At 40.6% G+C, this 21,961-nt stretch overlaps 1 protein-coding gene across 6 annotated transcripts in view; it reads left to right on the forward strand.

The window, feature by feature from the left end:
- The window catches only part of LOC150047395 (uncharacterized), a 59,453-nt gene that overhangs the window by 28,677 nt on the left and 8,815 nt on the right, over positions 1-21,961 (forward strand). For 3 of the 6 annotated variants that reach the window (XR_016539429.1, XM_090356810.1, XM_090356809.1), the window contains 2 exons: positions 14,122-14,197; positions 20,127-20,878. Coding sequence is in view for 3 of the 6 variants with exons in the window: in XM_090356810.1 (XP_090212936.1) it covers positions 14,122-14,197; positions 20,127-20,158 (108 nt within the window). In the remaining 3 variants the exon portion in view is untranslated. Of the gene's footprint in view, positions 1-14,121; positions 14,198-17,458; positions 17,570-20,126; positions 20,879-21,961 lie in introns of those variants that run through there. The other 3 variants (XR_016539430.1, XM_090356812.1, XR_016539427.1) reach the window with 2 other exon arrangements.

Genomic DNA, 21,961 nt, shown 5'->3' on the forward strand with positions numbered 1-21,961 from the left:
GTTTCTACCACAAAATAATACCCAGTAATGCTTTTATATCATCTCATTGATTTTTTTTTGCCAGACCTGGGGTTGAACTCAGGACCTGAGCGCTGTCCTTGGATTTTCTCAAGGTTAGAGCTCTACCACTTGAGCCTCAGCACCATTTCTGGCTTTTTTCTATGTATGTGGTACCGAGGAATCGAACCCGGGTCTTCGTGCATGCTAGGCAAGCACTCTACCACTAGGACAAACTCCCCCCCTCATTGATTTTTTCTATGGAATTTTATTCTATCATTATCTACCTTTCCCTGGGAATTCGCCTACAGAAAGGTCAATAGCATTATATATAAGTCTGAGTATTTGATGCATAGCTTGTGAAACTGTCTTGCTTTCTTGCTTTACATATCACTGAAGATGCAGTAATGAGCTTTTTGCATGTATGAGGGTGTGTGTATTCATTTTATGAAGTCCTATTTCCTGTATCTGTCATGAAGAAAACATATCAACTTAGAACACCCAGTAGATCATATTTGTTACTTCCCATTCTTTATCTCTTTCTTTTTTTCTTGAATAACACTACTGTACATTAAATATTCCATATTCAGAGTGCTAGGGACCATCAGAGTTGTAATCTTTATAGTTTTAAGTATTTTACTACATTGGAATAGATCCCACAGGTTTAGTATCTTTGATATGAAAGTCTAAAACCTGAAATGTTTCAAAATTTGAAACTTTTGACTGTCATAGTGATGCTCCAAAAGTTTTGATTTTCAGAGCCTTCCAGACATTAGATTGAGGAGGTTCTACTTGTACCTTTAACCCTCTAAGATTCCTGTCTGTAGTTAGTACTTTAAACTCATGGTCTGATTTTTCTGTCCTCTAGTTTTATTTACTTTTTCTATTGGTTTCCTCATCTCTTTTTTACTGGACTCTATTCAAACATGGCAGATTTTTATGGCAGTAAAATTTGTGAATGTGGCCACCTCTTGGGAACTAGTGGTCTCATTCAGCCTCTGCCTCGGGCTTTTAGCCCCTCGTCATCAAGCATTCACTGGGACCTTTGCAGAAGTGACTCTCCCCTTAGCAGCCACTTCTGCCTGACTCCAGCAAACACTTGGCATCCATCTTCCCATCTTCCCAAACACTGGGGAAATGTCGTTCAGTTCTTACGGTTCCACTTCTGTGCCGAATTTTAGTGAGTTGGAATTTTTATCTTCCTTTATAAACAGTGTTGGGGGAGGCCTTAGAGTAGAGAAAAAATCGGCATAGGAGTATTGTATCATCATTAAATAGAATTGAGGAAGTAGTACATGTCTAAAATCTGGTTCTGCCTGTTGCTACCAAGGCAAAGTCCTCCGTGGTGCCATGTTCCAATAACATTTTAATATTATAATTGTAGTCTTAGATCTTTAATAACATGTATAGGATGCCAACGAAAAAAAAAGCTCTCAAAAGATAGCTTCAATAATACCCCTAAATTGTTTAGAGCAGAATAAAGTATCTAACATGCTTTATGACTGGACTCTCTCTCTCTCTCTCTCTCTCTCTCTCTCTCTCTCTCTCCTCATCCATCACCCCCTCTCTTTCCAATACTGGGGCTTGAACTCAGGGCCTGGGCACTATCTCTAAACTTCTTTTGCTCAAGGCTAGAACTCTATCACTTGAGCCACAGCATCACTTCCAGCTTTTTCTGTTTATATGGTACTGGGGAATCGTACCCAGGGCTTCATGCATGCTAGGTAAGCACTCTACCACTAAGCCACATTCCCAGCTCTTGGCTGTTAGAAGTAAAGCAGAACAAAATTTCCCAAGGGAAAATGTTAAAAATGCAATATACTTTTTATACTTTAAATGGACACACTTGTCCATTGAAACTTATCAGCAAGGATCTACCTTGTATATGCAGAGATTTATTTACTTTTGTCTACTAAGGTGGTTCTGCATACAAATATATCAGAGCAAATATAAGAAAGCCATCCTGCTGTGGCTAAATGAACCATTGAAATCACAAAGGCACATATTGAAAACAATTGTGATGACTTCAACTTTTTCTTTTGCTAATTTATATCTTGTAACCCTCGATTTTACTTAATTCATATACATAGATTTGTGGAATCTATGTAGGGCAAATTCTAGCCCTTCCATTTGTGTCTCCTTAGTCTTTTGATAAGCGTCACCATGACTAGGAAGGACAAAAGGATGACAGGAGCTCAGAGGTGTCCGGGGAGTGGGATATCAAGATGCCTACAAGTGGAGAGATTGTTATTGTATTCTCTTCCATGAGTCTGCAGTTATTTTCCTCCAGAAGCAAGGTGCTCTGTGTGACTGAAAGTGTAGGGAGCTGCTCTATTTGATTTCCTCTCTCCAGTGGCACTTCTGAGCATTAGATCTCTGAAATTACTACACAGTAGCAAAAGTAGAAGGTAGATAAGGAGGAATCGGAATGTCTTGTGCAGTCCAATATCCTGGGAGTACCAAGTCAGATCAGTGGACTGGCCCATCTTGGCTTGGCAAATGAGAGTTCAGGGTTTGGGGACTCAGATGGATCAACAAAGAAACAAATGTGACAGCTAGGAAAATACAAAGATTGCCAACTGCTTCTCAAATCCAAAATACAATGAGCAGTTCATAGTTGGCTGGGTGCGTTATTTATAATATTGATTTTTTGAATCCAGAATCATTTATGTTTTCTTTATTCTAGGACCTATAAACAAGCAGATTTTGTTTAGAAAGTTTTTTTTTTCTGAAAGTGTGACATTTCTGAGTGTGGACAGGCCAATTTAATGACAGCTTTTATTTTCTTCCTGTATTTGATTAGTACTGGGGGTTAGACAAGGGTCTTGTACATGCTAAGCGCATATCTGACCACAACTGAGCTACATTTCTAGCCTTGTTTTACTGTATTTTTTATTAACTTGCAAACCTTATAACACAAGAGTAGAATTCAGTGTGATATATCAACACCTACTTTAACCAAGCTTTCTTTCTGAAAACTCTACTTTCAGATTGAAATTTTTTAGTTTCCACATACCAGAAGGAACATACTTGTGTGAGTCTGACTCATTCACTTGACAATAGGCAAACGATAAGATGATTTTTATAGTTGAATAATGCACTATTATATGTAAGTATTCACACACACACATATGTTGATGAGGACCTAGGCTAATTATATATCATAGCTATTGTGATATACACAAATGTTCAGGTTTCTCTTTGGTGTGCTGGTGTCCTTTCCTTGGGTTATACTTCTCGGAATTTAATGGTGGATCTATTTTAGTGTATTGATTAAGCTCCATATTTTTCTCCATAGTGCTTGTAACTCAGAGTTTCCTTTGCTCCACTGCTTTGACTGCGTTTTAAATTATTATCTTCATAATAGCCATTCTGGGTAGGATAAGATGTTAGTTATCTCATTGTAATTTTGATGATTTCTCCAATGGCAAATGACGTTGCATACCACTGATAGATTTTTGGGGGTCCATTTGCATTCTTTCCCTTGAGGAATGTCTATTCATATCATTTGGCCATATAACAACAGTTGGAATGTTGGCTTTTTGGAGAGTTTTTTTCCCCTAGTCCCTTATATTTAGTGGACATTGACTTTCAGATGAATAGTTTGCAAATATTTTCTCCCATGTGTAAGTTGTCTCGTCACTGGGCAATAACTGTTTTGTTTTGTTTTCAGTATGTGACCTATCCAGTAGCAGCACAGTCTTTTGAGGTTCTTCTCCAAGGAAAAGATATTCAAACTCTAGGTTTCTCTCCTGACTGAGGTACAACCTGAGATGAGTGTGAAACTTTGTAGATGCCAGGGCTATCTCTCCGTCTGTGTACTGAAAGAGTCTGTTGGGTCCTTTCCATCCCACTTCACCTCTGCACCAAAGAATGTTCCAAGTGATTCTTCTTCTTACCTTTTAGTTTCATGTCTTTAAACCCCAAGTATACAAGTGCTAGAATATATCTATCTTAAAGACAGAGTCTCAATTCAAATGTCCAAATGGGCTATTCATGGGCATTGCTTTGAATTTGTAGATAGCCCTTGGCAGGATGGCCATTTTCACGATGTTAATTCTTCCTAACCAGGAGCATGGGATGTTTTTCCACTGTCTGTCTGTCCATCTGACTGTGTCCGGTGTCTGTCTGTCTGTCTGTCCATCCATCCGTCTGTCCATTGTTCATCTGTCTGTCTGTCATCCGCCTGTCTGTCCATTGTCCGTCTCTCCGTTCATCCATCTGTCTGTCTGTTGTCCAACTGTCTGTCCATCCGTCTGTCTATTCAGTGTCCATCTGTCCGTCCTTTTGTCTGAGCACCTGTGAACTAAATTACAATTCTCCACTCATTTCTTCAAGATAAATCCCTCTTTCAGTAGAGAGTTCAAAGTTTAAGACAGATTCTGAGTTTAAAGGTTAAAAAATAATGAAATAATGTTTAGGAAAAACAAAGATAAAATAACATGGTAGAATGTCTTTGGCTTGCATAACTCAAACGGGCAGTTTCTAGTATTGGAAAACAATGAACTCTACAAGAAGTGTAAAACCTGAAGAAGTGTAGAATTAAAAGTTATTGTTGGCTGATAGGCTTTCACAAGTCTAAGTTTTAGATCATAGTTACGTGTTTACAATTTCCCTCGCCATTAATTTCATCTCTCCAGATATTTTGTTGTAGAGTGATTACAGACAAGTGGTGTCTGCTCAGAAACTGTGGGAATAGATTAGACTTAGCTGGGGTGTGTTAAACTCCTATTCTGAGGTGTGTTTCACAGCTTTTGCCTGCGATTGGAAAGCACTATTGTACAGCACAACCCTCTGGCTCACAGTGGGAAGGCGGAACTCCAGAACGGACTCCTCAGGAGCCACCGGCTGTCAATCACGGTGCAGCTTTGGGAGGCTCCATGAGTAATTTTCAAAGATCCCATTTGTTCCTGGTGGAGCTCAACTGCTGACACTGTCTTCACTGGACCCCCAAGCCATGGATGTCTTCTTTTTGTGGGTCTGAAAACCCACAAAATGCTTCTGTGTGCACAGAAACATACACCCTCCAGGACAGCCCTTAACAGTGGCTAAAGAGCTCGAGGTATCAAGTCTCAGCTCCTCTACTCCTGGGTTTGAGTCTCGCTGCAGGGTGTGTGTGTGTGTGTGTGATTTACACTGCTTCCCAGAGCTTTTCTCTAAACAGAAGCATTAGAACACTTAAAGAGCTTCATAGTGACACCCTTTATTGACACGTTGTTTCCTCCTGCCACCACGCCTTCCTCTGAACCTCCTAAGTCGATGAGATGGCTCTCATCCTTGGGGTAAGATCTGCTTCTGTCCATAATCGTCCTGATCCAACTTTGTTATCTTTTCTGTTGTTATTTTTGTCCAGCAGTACAGGGATTTAAACTAGGGCCCTCAAGCTTGCTTGGAGGCATTCTACTGCTTGAGCATGCCATGCCCCCCTTTTTTTGCTTGTACTAATGTTCATACAGTTTTTGCCTAGGGCTGGCCTTGTATTTGGGATCCCCTTACCTCTGTCTCCTGAGTAGCTGAGATCATAGTTGTGTCCTACCACACCTGGCTTATTAGTTGAGATGGAATCTCACTAACTTTTGGGTTGGGCTGCCTGCAAACTACAATCCTCTCAAACTATGTCTTCTGAGTAGGTCTGAGCCACAGTACCGATTCACCCCAGGCTCCTGTATTGTCTAACGGGACTTTCTTTTAACTTCTGTTCGAACAAGTCTCACATGCAGCCTTACGTGAGTTGCGCTGTTCTCTTACATTGCATTAGAAGTTCAAGGGTAAGCAGAAGAGCTCATGCTTACTTATGGCCTTTCTCTAAAAGTCATGGAGCAACTCATACGTTCTGTATCCTCTAAAAGACAATTCTAGATCTTTATGCTTACCCAGAACGTCCAGTAAATTGTGCCATAACTGACTTGGTGAAAATCAACCCAGTTCCCTTCCAGAAAGTGACAGAGACCACACTGAACTTGTACATTTCTGGCATGGGGCAGATATCCACCTGACTGGCCAGATTCCTTTTGCTATGGTTTGAATTCCCATCGCAAACTCATGCCAACCCATAATTGTCATGACAGAGGGAGGGAGAGACCCTTGAGCAGCAATCGGGTTGTGAGGTCTCTACCTTTGTGACACATTCCTCTACCTGTCCAGGTGGCTCTCATCTCCGGGGTGAGTGATCACAGGAGTGGGTTTCTGAGGACAGGTTGAGGATCAGCTTGATTTCTTGGCTCTCTGTCTTGCCCTTTCCACTGCAGTGACTCAAGATGAAGGCCACCCAGTGCTGGCACCATGTTCTTGTGTTTTCCAGCCTGCAGAACCATGAGCCAAGTAAACTTCTATTGCTTATCAGTTACCCAACCTGTGGTGTTCTGTTCTAGCTGCAGAGCATGGATGGAGACCCAGGGTAAGATATGCAGGGTCAAGTCCATGGGAACATATACAGCTACTTCTTATCCATTTTTATGAGATGCCCAGCCAGAGTAGTTTCTGCTTGTGCCAGATAGTTTCTTTTTATGATGCTTACGTAATTTAGCTAGGCAAATGCAGTGTGAAGGTGGCAATCTACCTGTTCTAAGAAAGAGTAGTAGGGTGACACTGCCCCAAAAAGAAATGCATTCTTTTCCTGGCTTATCTAACTATAACTCCTCTGAAAATCACCTTTATAATACCCATAAGATTTTTTTTAGAAAAAAGAAAGGGTGGAGACACAAATGCAGACTTCTGTAGCAGACTGATATACTGAGGTGTAACATACTCACAGTTTGCTTCACTCTCCTTCGGCAGCAATCTGGTGGGCTGAGCAGGGGCCCCCATCATCCTTTCTCCAAGATTGCTTCACCACAGAGAGTGAGAGGAAAGTGAGAATCCTTCAGAACATTTCTGTGGCCAATCTTGTAAGTGGTTTATAACAATTCTGTACATATCACCCTGAGCAAATCCATTTATGTGATACCAAACTAACCAGATGTGAGCCTAGAACGACCTGACACCACAACATTCACAAAGCCTTTTCTCTCCTTCAGAAGCTCAACTGAGCACTTTAGAAGAACTCCACAATGGTTTTTAAAGGCTATGTTTTCACTTCATAGAGATGATGTATTATATGGGTTTGATTTGTACAAGAGAGGTGTGGAACTTCAGGCTACTGGAAAATCCTAAAGCCTAGGGAACAAGTGAACATTTAAGAGTTTTAGTGCTGGGAGCTGGTGGTTCACACTGAGCAGGAGGCTGAGATCCAGAGGATTGCAGTTCAGAATCAGCTCAGTCAGAAAAGTCCTTTCGAGACCCATCTCCAGTTAACAGGCAAAAATCCATCACTCGAAGGTATGGCTCAAGTGGTAGAACATCAACCATGACTGAAAAAGCCAGGGGGGAGCACTCTATTTCAAGTTCAAGCTCCAGCATTGGCATGCATGCTCACATATGCATGGGTACACATGCACACACAAAAGTTGTATAAGAGGGAACATTAAATGTTAATTGAACGTTAGTTCACATTAAGAGTGAGTTAAGGATGAAGGATCAAAAACTGGAGGAAATAGGGATTACATGTCAAAGATTCTATTGATTCATTCCATTTGCTCATTTAATCAGCAACAAAGCGCCTACTGTGTGCCAGATCTTCTTTTAGGCCCCGGGGATAATGGACCAGATTAGGCTAAAGTAGACAATACAGAATTAAAACCAGTAAGGAGGAATTTCAAGTCTGATAGGACCAAGGAATGGAGGGAAGGGGTAAGAAGGGCATGGGTAGAAATGGTGATCCAGAGACGTCGTCCTCAGAGAGCAGGTCCAGGGCAGAAGCCACCCCTAACCTGCAGAAACACCAAATGGAGCCTGGATAGAGTGAGGGAGCAAGCAAGCATGAGTGGGGTGGGGCAGGCACAGGGAATAATGAGTGTTGTTATTTCAATGCTGTGGAGTTACAGTAACATCAACCAAGTCATGATAAACAAGTGTATTTTTTCCTCCCCATTGTATTTTTCAATGGTGTTTACCTGGGACTGTGACAGAGTGGACTGAAGCCAGCAGTTGCACAAACACCATTAGAGTGGGCAGGGAATTTGGTCAGAAGTCTCATTGAAGTAGGCCATTTGTTTCAATAAATATAAACACACGCCCTACGGCAGATTCATGTTAAATTCGTCACTTTGTTCTACAAGGCTCATTCACTGTGGAGCGAATTGTTATGCCCACCTAGAAATTCTGTGCTTAAATATACAAATCATCTCCCTTCAGACATTCCCAAAGAAGTCAGTGGAAGAATTTGAACACAAACTCAGGCCCCAGATTCTTTTCATTTTGCCCTAGGAACATAGAAACTTGTTTTTAATCAATTTGTTAAACACACACACCTACATTACTTAGATATAATTAGTACACAACCGAATTCACCTTGTAAAGTCTGTAATTCATTTGGTTTTAATATGTTCAGAATTGAGTGAGGCTCCAAAGGCCTGTGCTTATGCTCCTAGCTATTCAGGAGGCTGAGACCTGAGGATCATCTTTTGAAGGCAGCAAAGGCAGGGAAGTCAGAAAAAAAAACGGAAGTTGTGCTATGGCTCAATTGGTAGAATGCTAGCCTTCAGAACAAAGAGGCTACAGGACAGCCCCAGAACCAGCAAAAAAAAAAAAGCAAGCAAGCAAGAAAACTGAGCAACTATCACTATTATCCAATTCCCAGATACTTTTATCATCCCATAAAGAACACTCATGCAGACCAGATTTATCAGCAGCCCCTCTAATCTGCTCTTGTCCCTGTGAATTTGACCTTTCTTATAAGTGGTCCTTTCATGTCTGGCCATTTCATTTAACCTAATGTTTTCAAGGTCCATCCGTGTAAGAGGAGATATCTGAATTCAGTTCCTTTGTAGAGCTGAAGAAAATTCCATGGAGTGGCTGTGGCATGTTTTGTTTATTCATGGCTGGACTGACATTTAGATTGTCTCCACTTTTAGGCTTTTATAAATAATGAATGCTACTAATCACTTTGGGACAAGGGGTTTTGTATGCACATAAGTTTGCTAATTCACTTAAATAAATACCTTAGTATGTAAATGGCATTTTTGAAAAATAGTCTGATTTGTAAAATATATCTTGAACATATTTCACATGATATGTTTTGAAAGACTGCATTAAGTTGTTACTTAAGCTGTTAGTTGAATTATTTCACTTTTCTCCAGAAATACGAGTAAGTAACATGGTTTCTTTCAGGATTCCCTGTATTCTGTGGCTCTTGAGCTCCTGGCCACTGCTTGGTTACATGGGAGAGGTATTTAGTGACATAAGGGGGTGACAGTGTGTAGGGAATACAACTGCAAACAGCAATATTGTTTCTTCCTAGAAGAATCATAGAATCTTGTCAGTTGGAACAATAAGGATTCTGGGAGCTTGTGCAGTCCAATCTCTTTATTCTATAGGTCTTTACCAAAGTAAAAGAGGTCTATAGTTGAAATGGTTGCTCAAGTAACTGCAGAGGATTAGGGAGAGAACTAAGGTAAGAGGCAAGATATCTAAACTCCTGGTTCAGTACTCATCTCCCAAAGTTCATATTGCTTCTATTGTCTAAAGTTCATATTATTAAAAAAAAATAAAGAAGATCGGGGAGCTGAGATCTGAAGATCATAGTTTGACACCAGCTTGGGGAAGGAAAGACCATGAGACTCTTATCTCCAATAAACCATCAAAAAATTGGAAGTAGTGCTGTGACTCAAAGAGGTAGAGCACTAGCCTTGAATGAAAGAGCTCAAAGAAGTTCCAGGCTCTGAGTTCAAGCCCTAAGACTGACAAAATAAATAAACAAGATTTTTTTTTAAATCACGTAGGTGATATGGTCAAATGAAGGTTAGAGAAAATACTTTCACAAGCTTTGACTTACGGTACCCGTGAGCTCCCTGCTCATCAGTTCACAGGTACAGGAAAGGAAAATAGGGTTCATAAAGAAGCATTGTCACTTCTAGGGTCATAGGCATTTGTAAACACTGAAAGACTTGTCAACAAAGGGTAACCACTCCTAGTAACTTCCTTTAATAGTCAGCCTTGGTCCTGCTCATCAGAGCCTGCTGTTTACAGATCATCGTCTTAAAAGAGTGGTAAACAGATTTATTGTAATGTCTCCAACTGTAATCCAATTATGCAATGGATTGTGCAGTTACAGTCCCTCGGTCTTCCCGAAGGCCATGCTGGCTGGGCTGGCTATGTCTGTCCATGCACGGTGAGTCACGAACTCGGGAGTGGGAAGGGGTTCATCTCCATTTCCAGTCAGTGTCTTAACCACTAGCAGGTGCTGGAACTGGTGGGAACAGGCCAGACCAGAACGTACATCTCAGAAATGTGTTCCGTGAGCCTGGCATAGGCTGTAGGTGCAGCCACAGGCAGCTGTGAGAGTTGGCTGCACCCTCAGTGTGTAATCCTCTCTGAGTCTGAGAATGAGATTTCCTAGCACAAACACAAGAGCAGGTGCCAGGGTGTAGTCCCGTGGCCAGGCACCTGTCCATGTGATCCTGAGCAAATCATCTCAGGATCAAGTCCCTCGTGTCTAAAATTAGAGGGTAAGAACAGTTGACTTTTCAAAGAAACTCTCAGCTGGGTGCCAGTGGCTCACATCTGTAATCCTAGCAACAAAGCAGGCTGAGCTCTGAAGATCGCTACTCAAAGCCAGCCTGGACAGGAGAGTCTGGGAGACTCTTATCTGCAATTAACCATGGAAAAGGCTGATTTGGAGCTGTGGCTCACAGGGGTAGGATACCAGCTTTGAGGGAAAATGTCCAGGGACAGTACCTGGGCTCTGAATTTAAGCCCCAGGAGTTGCACATGAGAAAAGGGAGAGATTGTGTGTGTGTGTGTGTGTGTGTGTGTGTGTGAGAGAGAGAGAGAGAGAGAGAGAGAGAGAGAGAGAGAGAGAGAGAGAGAGAGAGAGAGAGCACAAAACATCTATAAAATACTGTGACTTCACAGCTTAGTGGTTTAAATTGCTGGAGAAGAAAGTAGTATGTAAAAGTCAGTTAGGAACTCGGGCCTTGAAGTTAATGCAGAACCATTCTTGGGTCATGTGTTACAAAGTTTACTGCAAGTTTATTTAATCTGGCAAGCCTTCACTATGTTTCCTTTAAAACAGTGTGATAAGAGGAGAACTTCCTCACAGAGCTGTGAGGAAGGCAATTATGAATGCAACAGTGTTTAGTACAGTATGCGGTATACCTTAAGTTTCAGTATTTATTTATTTAACTAATACTAGCACTTGAACTCCAGGCCTTGTATTCTTCTTTGACCTTTTCACTCAAGGCTGACACCCCACCACTTGAGCCACAGTCTTCCACTTCCAGCCTTTTGCTGGTTAATTAGAGATAAGAGTCTCACTGACATTTCTGCTGGGGCTGGTTTTGAATAGTGATCTTCAGATCCTAGCCTCCTGCATAGCTAGGATTACAGGTATAAGACACCAGCACTCAGAAAAATCCAGTATTTATTAGTAGCATACAGTATTGTTTTCTTTAGGGGCATTTTATCTAACCAGCATACAGCTCCTTTTAGAAATGAATGGATATAATGCTAGCAAATTTTATTATTATTGTAAAGTATGTACAGTAAAATCTTATTTACTTTGGCACAAGTCGAAACTTTCTTAATAAGGACCAAGAAACACAACAAATCAGAGAAAGTCTGAATAAGTGGGACTGCATTAAACTGCAAAGTTTCTGTATGGCAAAAGACACAGCTAGCAAATTAACTAGAAAGCCTTCATACAGAGTGGGAGATCTTCACTAACCATCTAATAGACAAAGGCCTCATATCTAAAGTAAATCAGCAGCTAAAAACATTGAGTCACTCCCAAACTAATCTCCAAAGAAACAACCATCCCATTAAAAGATGGGCCAAAGACTTAAAGAGTCTTCTCTGAAGAAGAAATAAGAATGACCTACAGACACATGAAGAAATGCTCGACATCTCTGGTCATAAAAGAAATGCAAATCAAAACAACTCAAAGATTCCACCTCACTCCAGTTAGAATGGCCAGGATCAAGAAATCTAATAACAACAGATGCTGGTGGGGATATGGCCAGGAGGGATCACTACTACACTGTTGGTGGGAGTGCAAACTCGTTCAACCACTATGGAAAGCAGTATGGCAGTTCCTCAAAAGACTAAACATAGAACTCCCCTATGACCCAGCAATTCCACTACTTGGCATTTACCCAATCGTCCAAAAACAAGGACATACTAAATCCACTAGCACAATGATGTTCATTGCAGCACTATTTACCATAGCAAAGATATGGAACCAACCCAGATGCCCCTCAGTTGATGAGTGGATCAACAAGATGTGGTATTTGTACACAATGGAATTCTATGCTGCTGTCAGAAAAAATGACATCTCCCCATTTGTAAAGAAATGGAAAGACTTAGAAAAAATCATCTTAAGTGAAGTTAAGCCAGAAAGCCAGATTCAAAGGAACATAGGCTCAATGGTTTCCCTCATTTGTCATAATCAGTAGAAACCTTGGGCTCTCCTAGCAGAGATTTACAAAACCTAGATACATAAGGCCATATAGTATGATACTAAATGAAAGGACCTCCAGGATATAGAAACAAAAGCCATATAATGAGTGATTGTTGTCCTTAATGTATTATGTTATCTCTCATCTCTCTTGCTGTCCCTTGGTTATCTCATATTGTTACAGTATTTTAAGTTGTTATCTGATATATTGTATATATGCTTATTTGGTTATTTGTAATAGGATAGGGAAAGGGGGAAAACAAGATGAGGGGTGAGGGTGGGGGGAGGGAAATGGGGACCAAGACATGAGAAAAGGTATCAATGTTTGTGAAGTAATGCACTTTCTATCTGGTGAATATAATGTAACCCTTCTATTATTTACAATAAAAGAATATATGGGGAAAATTTTGTTTAAAGTAGCATAGTTACTTAATGGCTCTAGCAAGTTGGAGAAGGGCTGTGACTGAGGTGCCTGGATTTTAATAAAGACGTGGCATAGGTAACAGTTACAGAACCAACACAAGGAATTCTCTCTGCCTTAGTTTCCCCTTAACATCATTGTTGTCTGTAATTTTATCATTTCTATTTACCCTGTAGAAATAAGTCATAAATGAAAATCACTGAATAAGAATGTGAACTAACAAAAATGCTAAAATAATAAAGCTGACCAACCCCATCTGAGCTAAACTTGTTATAATTTGTGTCTTAGTTTTGATGTGAACCAAGACTTTATATGTTTAATGATTTTTGAAACAAATACGCAGACATTTTTCTTCAGTTATGGCATTAATATAACTTACCATCACTATTTAATAGTGGTTTGCTAAATTATCTAAAATAATTTGCTTAACTTAAAGAATGTAAAGGGTCAGAACCTACCTGTAAAATATTGTGGGGACAGACTGAAACAGAAGTTTATGTGATAATTACATTAATGATATGCTACTACAGGTAAGTTTTGTTGTTGTTGTTTCTGTGACTTGACCTCAGGGCCGAGGCACTGTCCTGGGTGTTTTCACTTAAGGCTAGCACTCTACCACTTTGAACCACAGGGCTACTTCTGGTTTTCTGGTAGTTAATTCGAGTTAAAGTCCTCATGTGCTTTCCTGCCTGGGGTGATATGGATCAGTGATTCTTAGATGTCAGTAGTTAGGAGGACAGGTATGAGCTTACAAATTCAGATTTTTATCGCTCATCTCTGAACACATAGTTTATTTCACAATTGGAGGTAAAGGGACAGGGAGAGTACAACGTGACCGATTTTGAACAATGTCAACAACTCAAGGAGGAAATTCCTGATCATCCTTAAAACTGGTAGTGGTAGCTGGCCTTTGTGGCTCACGCCTGTAATCCTAACTACACAGGAGAGAGAGATGTGAGGATCACAGTTCAAAGCCAGCTCAGGCACTAAAGTCTGTGGGACTCTCATCTCCAATTAACCACTAGAAAACTGGAAGTGGGGCTGTGGCTCAGGAGATAAGGCCTTGAGCTGAAGAGCTCAGGGACAACGCCCAGGCCCGGAGTTCAAGCCCCAATGACCAACAAAAAAAGAAAACTGCTCTTGGTAATTTGTGACTTCTGGTTAGGGTAAATGTCCCCTGGTCTCTAATACATCTTTTGTACTTCTTTCCTAGGAGGCCAGTTGTCAGAACACTGTCCTTCCTTTTCACACAGGACTTACGAAGGCTAAAGCCATCTCCCAAAGCCAAGGTAAGTTACTTCTGGTCTTTAGCCAGCCGTCCTATCACACCTTCAGCACAACTGCCCATGCTCTCTTGTCCCACCCTCTGGGGTTTAAAACTTCTGTGTGTCTGTGTGTGTCTGTGTGTCTGTGTGTCTGAGTGTGTGTGTCTTTGTTGGTGTGTGTCTGTGTGTGTTTGTGGGGGAAGAGGATGGAGTGGATGTGGAGGTATGCAGAAAGAAACCTGGTCATATTTAAAACAAAACACCTTTCTCCTGGTGGCTCAAGCCTTTAATCCCAGCTACTCAGGAGGCTAAAAGCTGAGGATCACAGTTCAAAGCCATTCCGACCAGAACAGTCCATGGCACTCTTCTCTGCAATTGCCCAGTAAAAAGTCAGAAGTAGAAGTGTGGCACACATGATAGAGTAAAAAAGCCAAGGGACTCAAGTTCAAGCCCTAGTACTAGTACACGCACACGTATGCAACACACATACAGACACACACACACACACACCCCTTTATTTAACTAATATTGTATCCATCCAAAAATTATAGGCTAATACTATTATTTATGGGATAATTATAAGTTTAGTAGATGGTTTCAACTTCTGTTCAAACTCATCTCCAGCTTCCAATAGGGAAGCTTCCTTTTCTAGGTTGCTGCTAAATATGATATCTGAGATGTATTTTTCTTCCTTGGTGGAAAGTAAAATGCCTAACTGTAAATTCTCCTTTCAAAGACAGAAATAACCTTGTTGATATTTCATAGCTATAAATGTAACATGATTGACAGGAAATACTTAAATTTTAACAAGAAAAGTAAGAACTATCATATATATATATATATATATATATATATATATAGAGAGAGAGAGAGAGAGAGAGAGAGAGAGAGAGAGAGAGAGAGAGAGAGAGAACAAAGAATCTAATGTGGACATGTTTAAATAAAAAATTAAGAGAAATTCAAAATGATGCTCTGCTAATAAAGAAAAACACTCTTTAACCCATACTGGGCCACGAGAAGCTGAATATTTGTTTATGTACTCAAAACTGGAATTATATTAATTTTTATGGATCCCTAGATAAGGTCCTCTAAGTTTTTATGCTTTCCTTATGATTTGAAGTTCTACCTATTGAGTACATGTAACATTTGTAACTAACCACTGTAACATTTGTAGACCATAGGCAAAACACGAAGAATTCTTTTTTTCTTGATGATAATCAAATATTGGTATAAAAGTAATTTCAGATTGATTTTCAAAGGCAAACCAAGCAAAATGGGGGTTACTACTTAGTGTTTTATTTATGTTAAGAGTGCATGCTTGTTTTTAAAAGAAACAGAAATATAAGTCCCTATAAATCTTAATTCACCTTGATGATTTTTTTTCTGGAAAACAATTTCAGTTGTCTATAACACTTTCCTCTCCAGCAAGCTACCTCTTATGCATTTTCCACTGAAATATTTGTGTGTGTAAGCTAACATACAATTCACATAGCCAATAAAAATATTCCTATTCAATTAATGAAAATTGAGTCTCCAAAAATGCATGCAAGCAAATAAACAAATGTGTTGAAAAAATAATATGAGCCTCGAGAGACAGTTTTAGGTAACATTCACTTTTTAAACTCCATTTATTTTGGCATAATTACTTTGATGTAACGAGATCATAGATGATCCAGAATGAAAAATATTCTTGAAATTGCTCATAAACACTCAGTGATGTGATTGTATTGCTCTCCTGAAATGAATCTCATTTGTAATGTCGTAAGCACATTCAAAGTCAGTAATCACGGTGCACTTTTTAATCCTCCTTTCTGTCTGCCATGGTTGATGACTTATAGCTCAACTAATTCCATAGAGAAATGACTGGAAGGGTTAAGCCTGGGTTTGTAATTGAGTGACTGCATGGCCTTCTATGAGCAAGTTTTAGATCCATGTGCAGATGAATCCCCGCTAGGATTACAGTCCTTGTCCTTCCAAGTCCCAGAAAGGAGCCTGAGCCCCTGAGCAAACAAGAGACTATTCAGGCAGTAGCTCTCCCGCCAGGATTTGCCTGGCATTGATCTTTGGAAGGAACAGCTGAGAACACGTCCAGTGTCATTTCTCTCCAGTGACTTTCTGAGTGAGGAGAATGATATTGATTGCAGTGGCCCTGTCTGGCTTGCATGGCAGCCTGGCTCAAACATGTCTAGTTACAGCTGTTTGTGTTGGTTGCCTTGTATCCCTGTATCCCCACATGGTCTGGGGATACAGAGCGGTAATTCAGCAGTGGCCCGTGTCCATTCGCTCTAGGCTCACCCTTGCATTCTGAACCATCTGCCCGTGTGTCTTCCTTCTGCCAGCTGCAATGTTTGCTCTTGGGCAACAGGAAGGATTGTATTTCTCTTCCTTGGGGAGGGAAGCCACTTCTTGACTTGATCCCAAGATGTGAGAACAAAAAAGGGCTGGGGCACTTCCGGGATGAGTAATGTCCCTTAGGGCCACAGGCTGAAGGAGATACTCCTGCACTGTATCATGCCCAGTGCGGGGATCCATGTGTACACAAACCAGTAGGTGGACTAGCCAGTCACTAGTGGCTCATGTCTGTAATCCTAGCTACTCAGGAGGCTGAAATCTGAGGATGTTGGTTCAAAGCCAGCCCAGGCAGAAAAGTCTGAAAATCTTATTTCCAATGGACCAGCAAAAAAGGTAGAAGCAGAGCTGTGAATCACGAAGTAAAGCACCAGCCTTGAACAAAAAAGGTAAAGGAATGTATGAGGCCCTGAGTTCAGGCCCTTGTTCTGGTACACACACACACACACACACACACACACACACACACACCCCACAAGCCAAATGGCCTATTCCTGCTTCCACTTATTATCACTTCTTCTACGAAGGGACCGTGGAACCATGCTAAACATCAATCCACACTCCAACACACACACACACACATACACACACACATACAAAGAAAGCAATGGAGACACTTGGATTAGACCTAGATTCCCCTTTCTTCAAGGACTGTTTCCTTCCTCTCCTTCTCCTTCTCTGGGAAGTGAACAGAAGGGTGTGTGCGTCTTCCTTCTGCTCTGCTGACTGCTTCCTGCTACAGAAAGTTGTGTGACTCAACGATTGTTTTAAGTCTTGAAGAGCAAAGGCTTGTTTAGCCTGGGCTGTTGTTTTGTTCCAGTGGTAGTATGGGGGTTGTTTGGTTGATTGGTTGGTTTTGCTGTGGTTTGATAGAAGTTGCCAGTAAATTCCCTCAAAGACGTAAAAACATAATCCACCTCTAATCTCTGCTTTCAGGCCCTCCCGTGTGCCAGCTGTGATACCAAGATGCCACCCTTGCCCTCACTCTGTGATCTCATGAGAAATCGGTCACAGGGAGAAATTAACCAGACCCATTTCTGTAGGGGATTCAGGGAAATTCAATTTATAAGTATTGTGTTCCGTAATAAAAAGCTACCACATAGGACCATATGAATGTATACGCTTTTTGCTATTGTGATTCTTTAGCTAGAGTCTTACTTTTTGCCTGGGCATGTCTTAGACCAAGATTCTCCTATTCACACTTCTTTTTGTGGCTTGGTTAGCAGGTGTGTGTTACCACACCCAGCTTTTACTGTTGAGATGGCTGTCCTGGTTGCTCTCACACTCAATCCTCTTCACCTCAGGTTCTTAAGTAGCAAGGAGTTCAAGGGTAGGCCACTTCACCTAGCTATTTGAAAGCTGTATGTGATAGTACTTGCCTGTAACCCCAGCTATTCTGGAGGCAAAGATAAGGAGGATAGCTAGTTTAAGGAAAGCACTGGCCACATAGTGAGACCCAGTCTCAAGTGAAAGAAGAACTGGAAACAGGACAGTAGAAGGATTTTGGCTAGGCTAATGTGGGGATCCTTTTGATCCGTTTTTACACCAGACTAGCATGTATAGAAAACTTAGGAAGAACAGTAATGAGGAGCTAAATTCTGAATGATAGGCCACCGCCAAATTATACAAGGTCTTAGTTGTTAAATCTTCCGTAAAGGCTGACAAATGTCAAGGCTCAGTGTGAACTAAAGCTTAATATTTATTAGGTCTGATTTGGTTGTTTACTGAGTCAACTGACTAGAGAGGATTTATGGGAAAATATTTGGCCTCAGATCCATACAGGAGCAAAAGTGTCAGCTACTAGCAGTGTGTTTGCAGGTCCAGTAGTTTTGTTTTATTTTGTTTTGTTTAATCTCAGCATGCTAACTTATTCAGAGGTAATCATCATATATGACAATAATGTAGGCAGGAGAATAGTGTCTGTAAACTAGACACTGGAAAAGTGTTCAAGTCATTCATTAAATCCTCACCCTCACAGAAGTGTCTCTATCAAACTGTATAGCCTTGATTATACATTAACAAGGGTCACTCCCAATATCTTAAGTTTGACAGCATATTTCTTGCTTATGCTACAAATGTGGTTTGAATTGACAGGGGGAGGGGCTTCTCTGCTTCCATTTGTCACTCAGGGATCCAGGCTGACAGAGCTGCCCCAGTGACTGACCAGGGACTGAATCAGGGAATAGATAAAGGAAAATCTATGGGATGTGGGATTGACAGTTGAATGTTGCAACACCAAAGTAATTCAATCCATTCTGTTCAGAGCTCATTATCCAGAACTAATGAAAAACGGAACAAAGGCCATGTGCTTAGAGGAAGATTTGAGTGATATTCCTTTTCCGTTTATAAGTAAACAAATGTGCTTCCATGAATTTTTCCATACTTACATGGTTAATAAATGAATATCATATATATTTCATCCAAAAGCTAGAGATTTTATACTCATATTACTTCTCCCAACTATAGTCCTTCATACTTCAGTATATTATTCTACCTGCTTAGCAAAGTTTAGAAAGTGTGTGTGTGTGTATTATATATATATATTTATGTATGTGTACATGTATGCGTGTATGTGTGTACAGTACTGGGCTTTAACTCTACCACTTGAACCATGCCTCCAGCCCTTTTTGTTTTAGGTTATTTTTCAGAGTCTTATGCTTATTTTTTATTTTACTGAATCTGGCCTCTGAATACGATCCTTGTATCTCTACCTCCAGGTAGCTGGGATGACCATTTCAACTTTTTATTGCGATACCGTCTACCTAACTTTCTGCCCGATCCAATCACAAACTTAGACCTTCTCACTTTCCATCTTCTAAGTACCTAATTACAGACATGAGCCATATGTATCCTATTTAAATAAGTGATGTACTGCTTGAGACTTCGTAAGCACATGGCACCTAATAAAGGTTATTTTTTTCTCTTATTTTGCTTCTAGCAAGTGACTCAGGACCTTTCCTAAGTGCAAATTCCCTGACCTGTTTCTGTGGTGATTCTACTTTTCCCAACCATGACCCCTGCGCTTGATAATGGACCAGCATCACACAGATGTTGTTTCCCTGTAATGCATTCTGAAAATCATACCACATGTCATCAGTGCTGTTGAGAATGCAGAACATCATCAGGCTAGACTTCCAAGCTCACAGGTCTTAGTGGTGTAGCCAAGGCTCTGCAGTATGGTTATTCTTACAGAAATAACATATTAGGTTTTACTCCATGAGGCTCGGTAAATTGGGAGTTTTTTCCTCATGGAGGTAACAAATGCACATACAATGCCCTACACTTTCAAGAGCAGATGTAAAAACTCACTGGAAGCTTTAGTTCTCAGAAAACTATATGGGCATAAAGTAGCCTATGTAAATCCTAGATAAGATTCTTATCTTACTCTTAACCCAGTCACTAAAAGTTACCTGAATTATGGCAATCCTAAATCATTACCTTCACTTAGGACTACTTTTATAGACTAGTTTTATACTACAATCCCTGCAGAAATGGTGTGATATCGTTGTTCAATACATGGAAATGGGAAGGATTCTGACTAGTGAGGAAGATACGCTAACACCGGAACATTTGGCTTCACACAAATGTGAATGTGCTTACACAGGTCTGGCCATGGGGTCCCATGTTCCTCACTGAAGCTGGAAATGAAGATCCTCTGACACAGAAGAAGAGGAACAGGATGAGTATTTCAACAATGGGGCTAAATAACTTCAACTGGAGGTTGCAGCCCAACACTGGTGAAGGACCAGGTAAACTATGAAAAGGACAGAGGAAGGAGGAGGGCTATTGAGTTGTACATTTGCAGTCCTTGCTACATGATAGGCATCAGAATGGGGATCAGAGTTCAAGGCTGGCTTAGGCAAAAAGGACAAGATGCTCTCTGTAAAACAAGTGATTCTAGAAAGGCTAAAGGTATAGCTCAAAGCAGACTTGCCTAACAAGTGTAAGGCCCTGAGTTCAAATCCAGTGCCACCAAAAAAATTAGAAATTTATTCAAAATGAAAGAGGTAATCCCTAATAAATTTTAAATAAGGACAACTACAATTAAATTGATATTTAGAAACTCTAGCTCTAACTCATACATGGTGATAAAGGTGGGAAAAAAAGGCAAAGTAGAAGTAGGAAAAGCCAGTTAGAAAGTAATGAGAGTTGTTCAGGCTATAATTTAAGAAAGCCTACAGGTGAGCACAGGTGAACCAGCCTGCGCTCCCATCTACACAGGAGACAGAAGTAGAAGAATCACAGTCAGTCCAGCCCAAGAAAGAAAAGGGAGACCTTACCTGAAAAGTAACTTTAAAAGGTGGGGGGGGGGCTGGGTGTGGTCTTGCAACAGTTTTAAAGCCTCTGCATAATTTATAATAAAGATGCATGATTTTTGTTTTTAAAAAGGTGGGGGCTGGGATATGGCTCAGATGGTAGAATACCTACATAACAAAGTAAAAAGAAGAAAAAGACAAGATTACAGAGGGAGGAAGAAAAGCAAAGAGGAAAACAAGGAGGGGTGGAGGGAAAGGGAAAGACAAGCAGGCAGGAAAGAGAAGGAAGGAAGGAAAGAAGGAAAGGAAGGGAAGAAGAAAAGAAGAAAGGAAAGGGAAGGAAGGAAAAAACGAAGGAAGGAAGAAAAGAAGAAAGGAAAGGGAAGGAAGGAAAAAAACGAAGGAAGGAAGGAAGGCAGGCAGGGTCATGGCTTTAAGCACTTTGGGTCCGGGACATTTTAGCTGTCACTGGAATTCAGTGCATAAGCCAAGAGTCATAATTGCCTCTGTATTATAAGCACAACAAGAAGAAAACAGGTAATTACAGCTGTGCTGGGGTTGAAGTCATGAGGAATTATGTGTGTTCTGAGCAGTCACGATGGACTCTAGGTGTCATTAAGGGGTATATGACGTAGGACACCCAAAGAGGAGAAGATGTGGACAAGAAGAGAATGTGCCATATATAGACCTGGTTTGGACAATAGAATGTAGAATGTGTCTGGGGAAAAGGCAGGCAGAGAGCCTGAAGGGATTTTCTGTTGTTTTTCTTGAATTCCAACTATTTGGGGCTATAGGTCATAGGAAATGGAAGACTAATGTACAGTTTTAGTGGGAAGATAAGATTAGACCAGCCTTGGCAACAGAGAATCGATGAGAAAGGGGGAACCTAAAATAAAGTGCTAAGCAGGAAAGGAGAATAAGTAAATAAATAAATGCCTTAGGATTGAGTAAATGGCAAGAAGAAATGGAGCCAAGTAGGTAGATGGCACATGTTTGGAGGGACTTAGTTTGGGGCATAAGGAATGTGGAATATTATTGAGAGGATATAAGAAGCTTTATTCATTCATGTCAAGAACAAGTGAAAAAGTCTTCTTACAGAGCATTCATCTCAGATACTGAAAGGATGGCTACAAAGCACAGCAACGCATTTATCCATTGAACATGAGCGAAAACAAAAGATTGC

Source organism: Megascapheus bottae, chromosome 23 (assembly GCF_031878675.1).
Source record: "Megascapheus bottae isolate mThoBot1 chromosome 23, mThoBot2.hap1, whole genome shotgun sequence".
Classification (NCBI taxonomy): domain Eukaryota; kingdom Metazoa; phylum Chordata; class Mammalia; order Rodentia; family Geomyidae; genus Megascapheus; species Megascapheus bottae.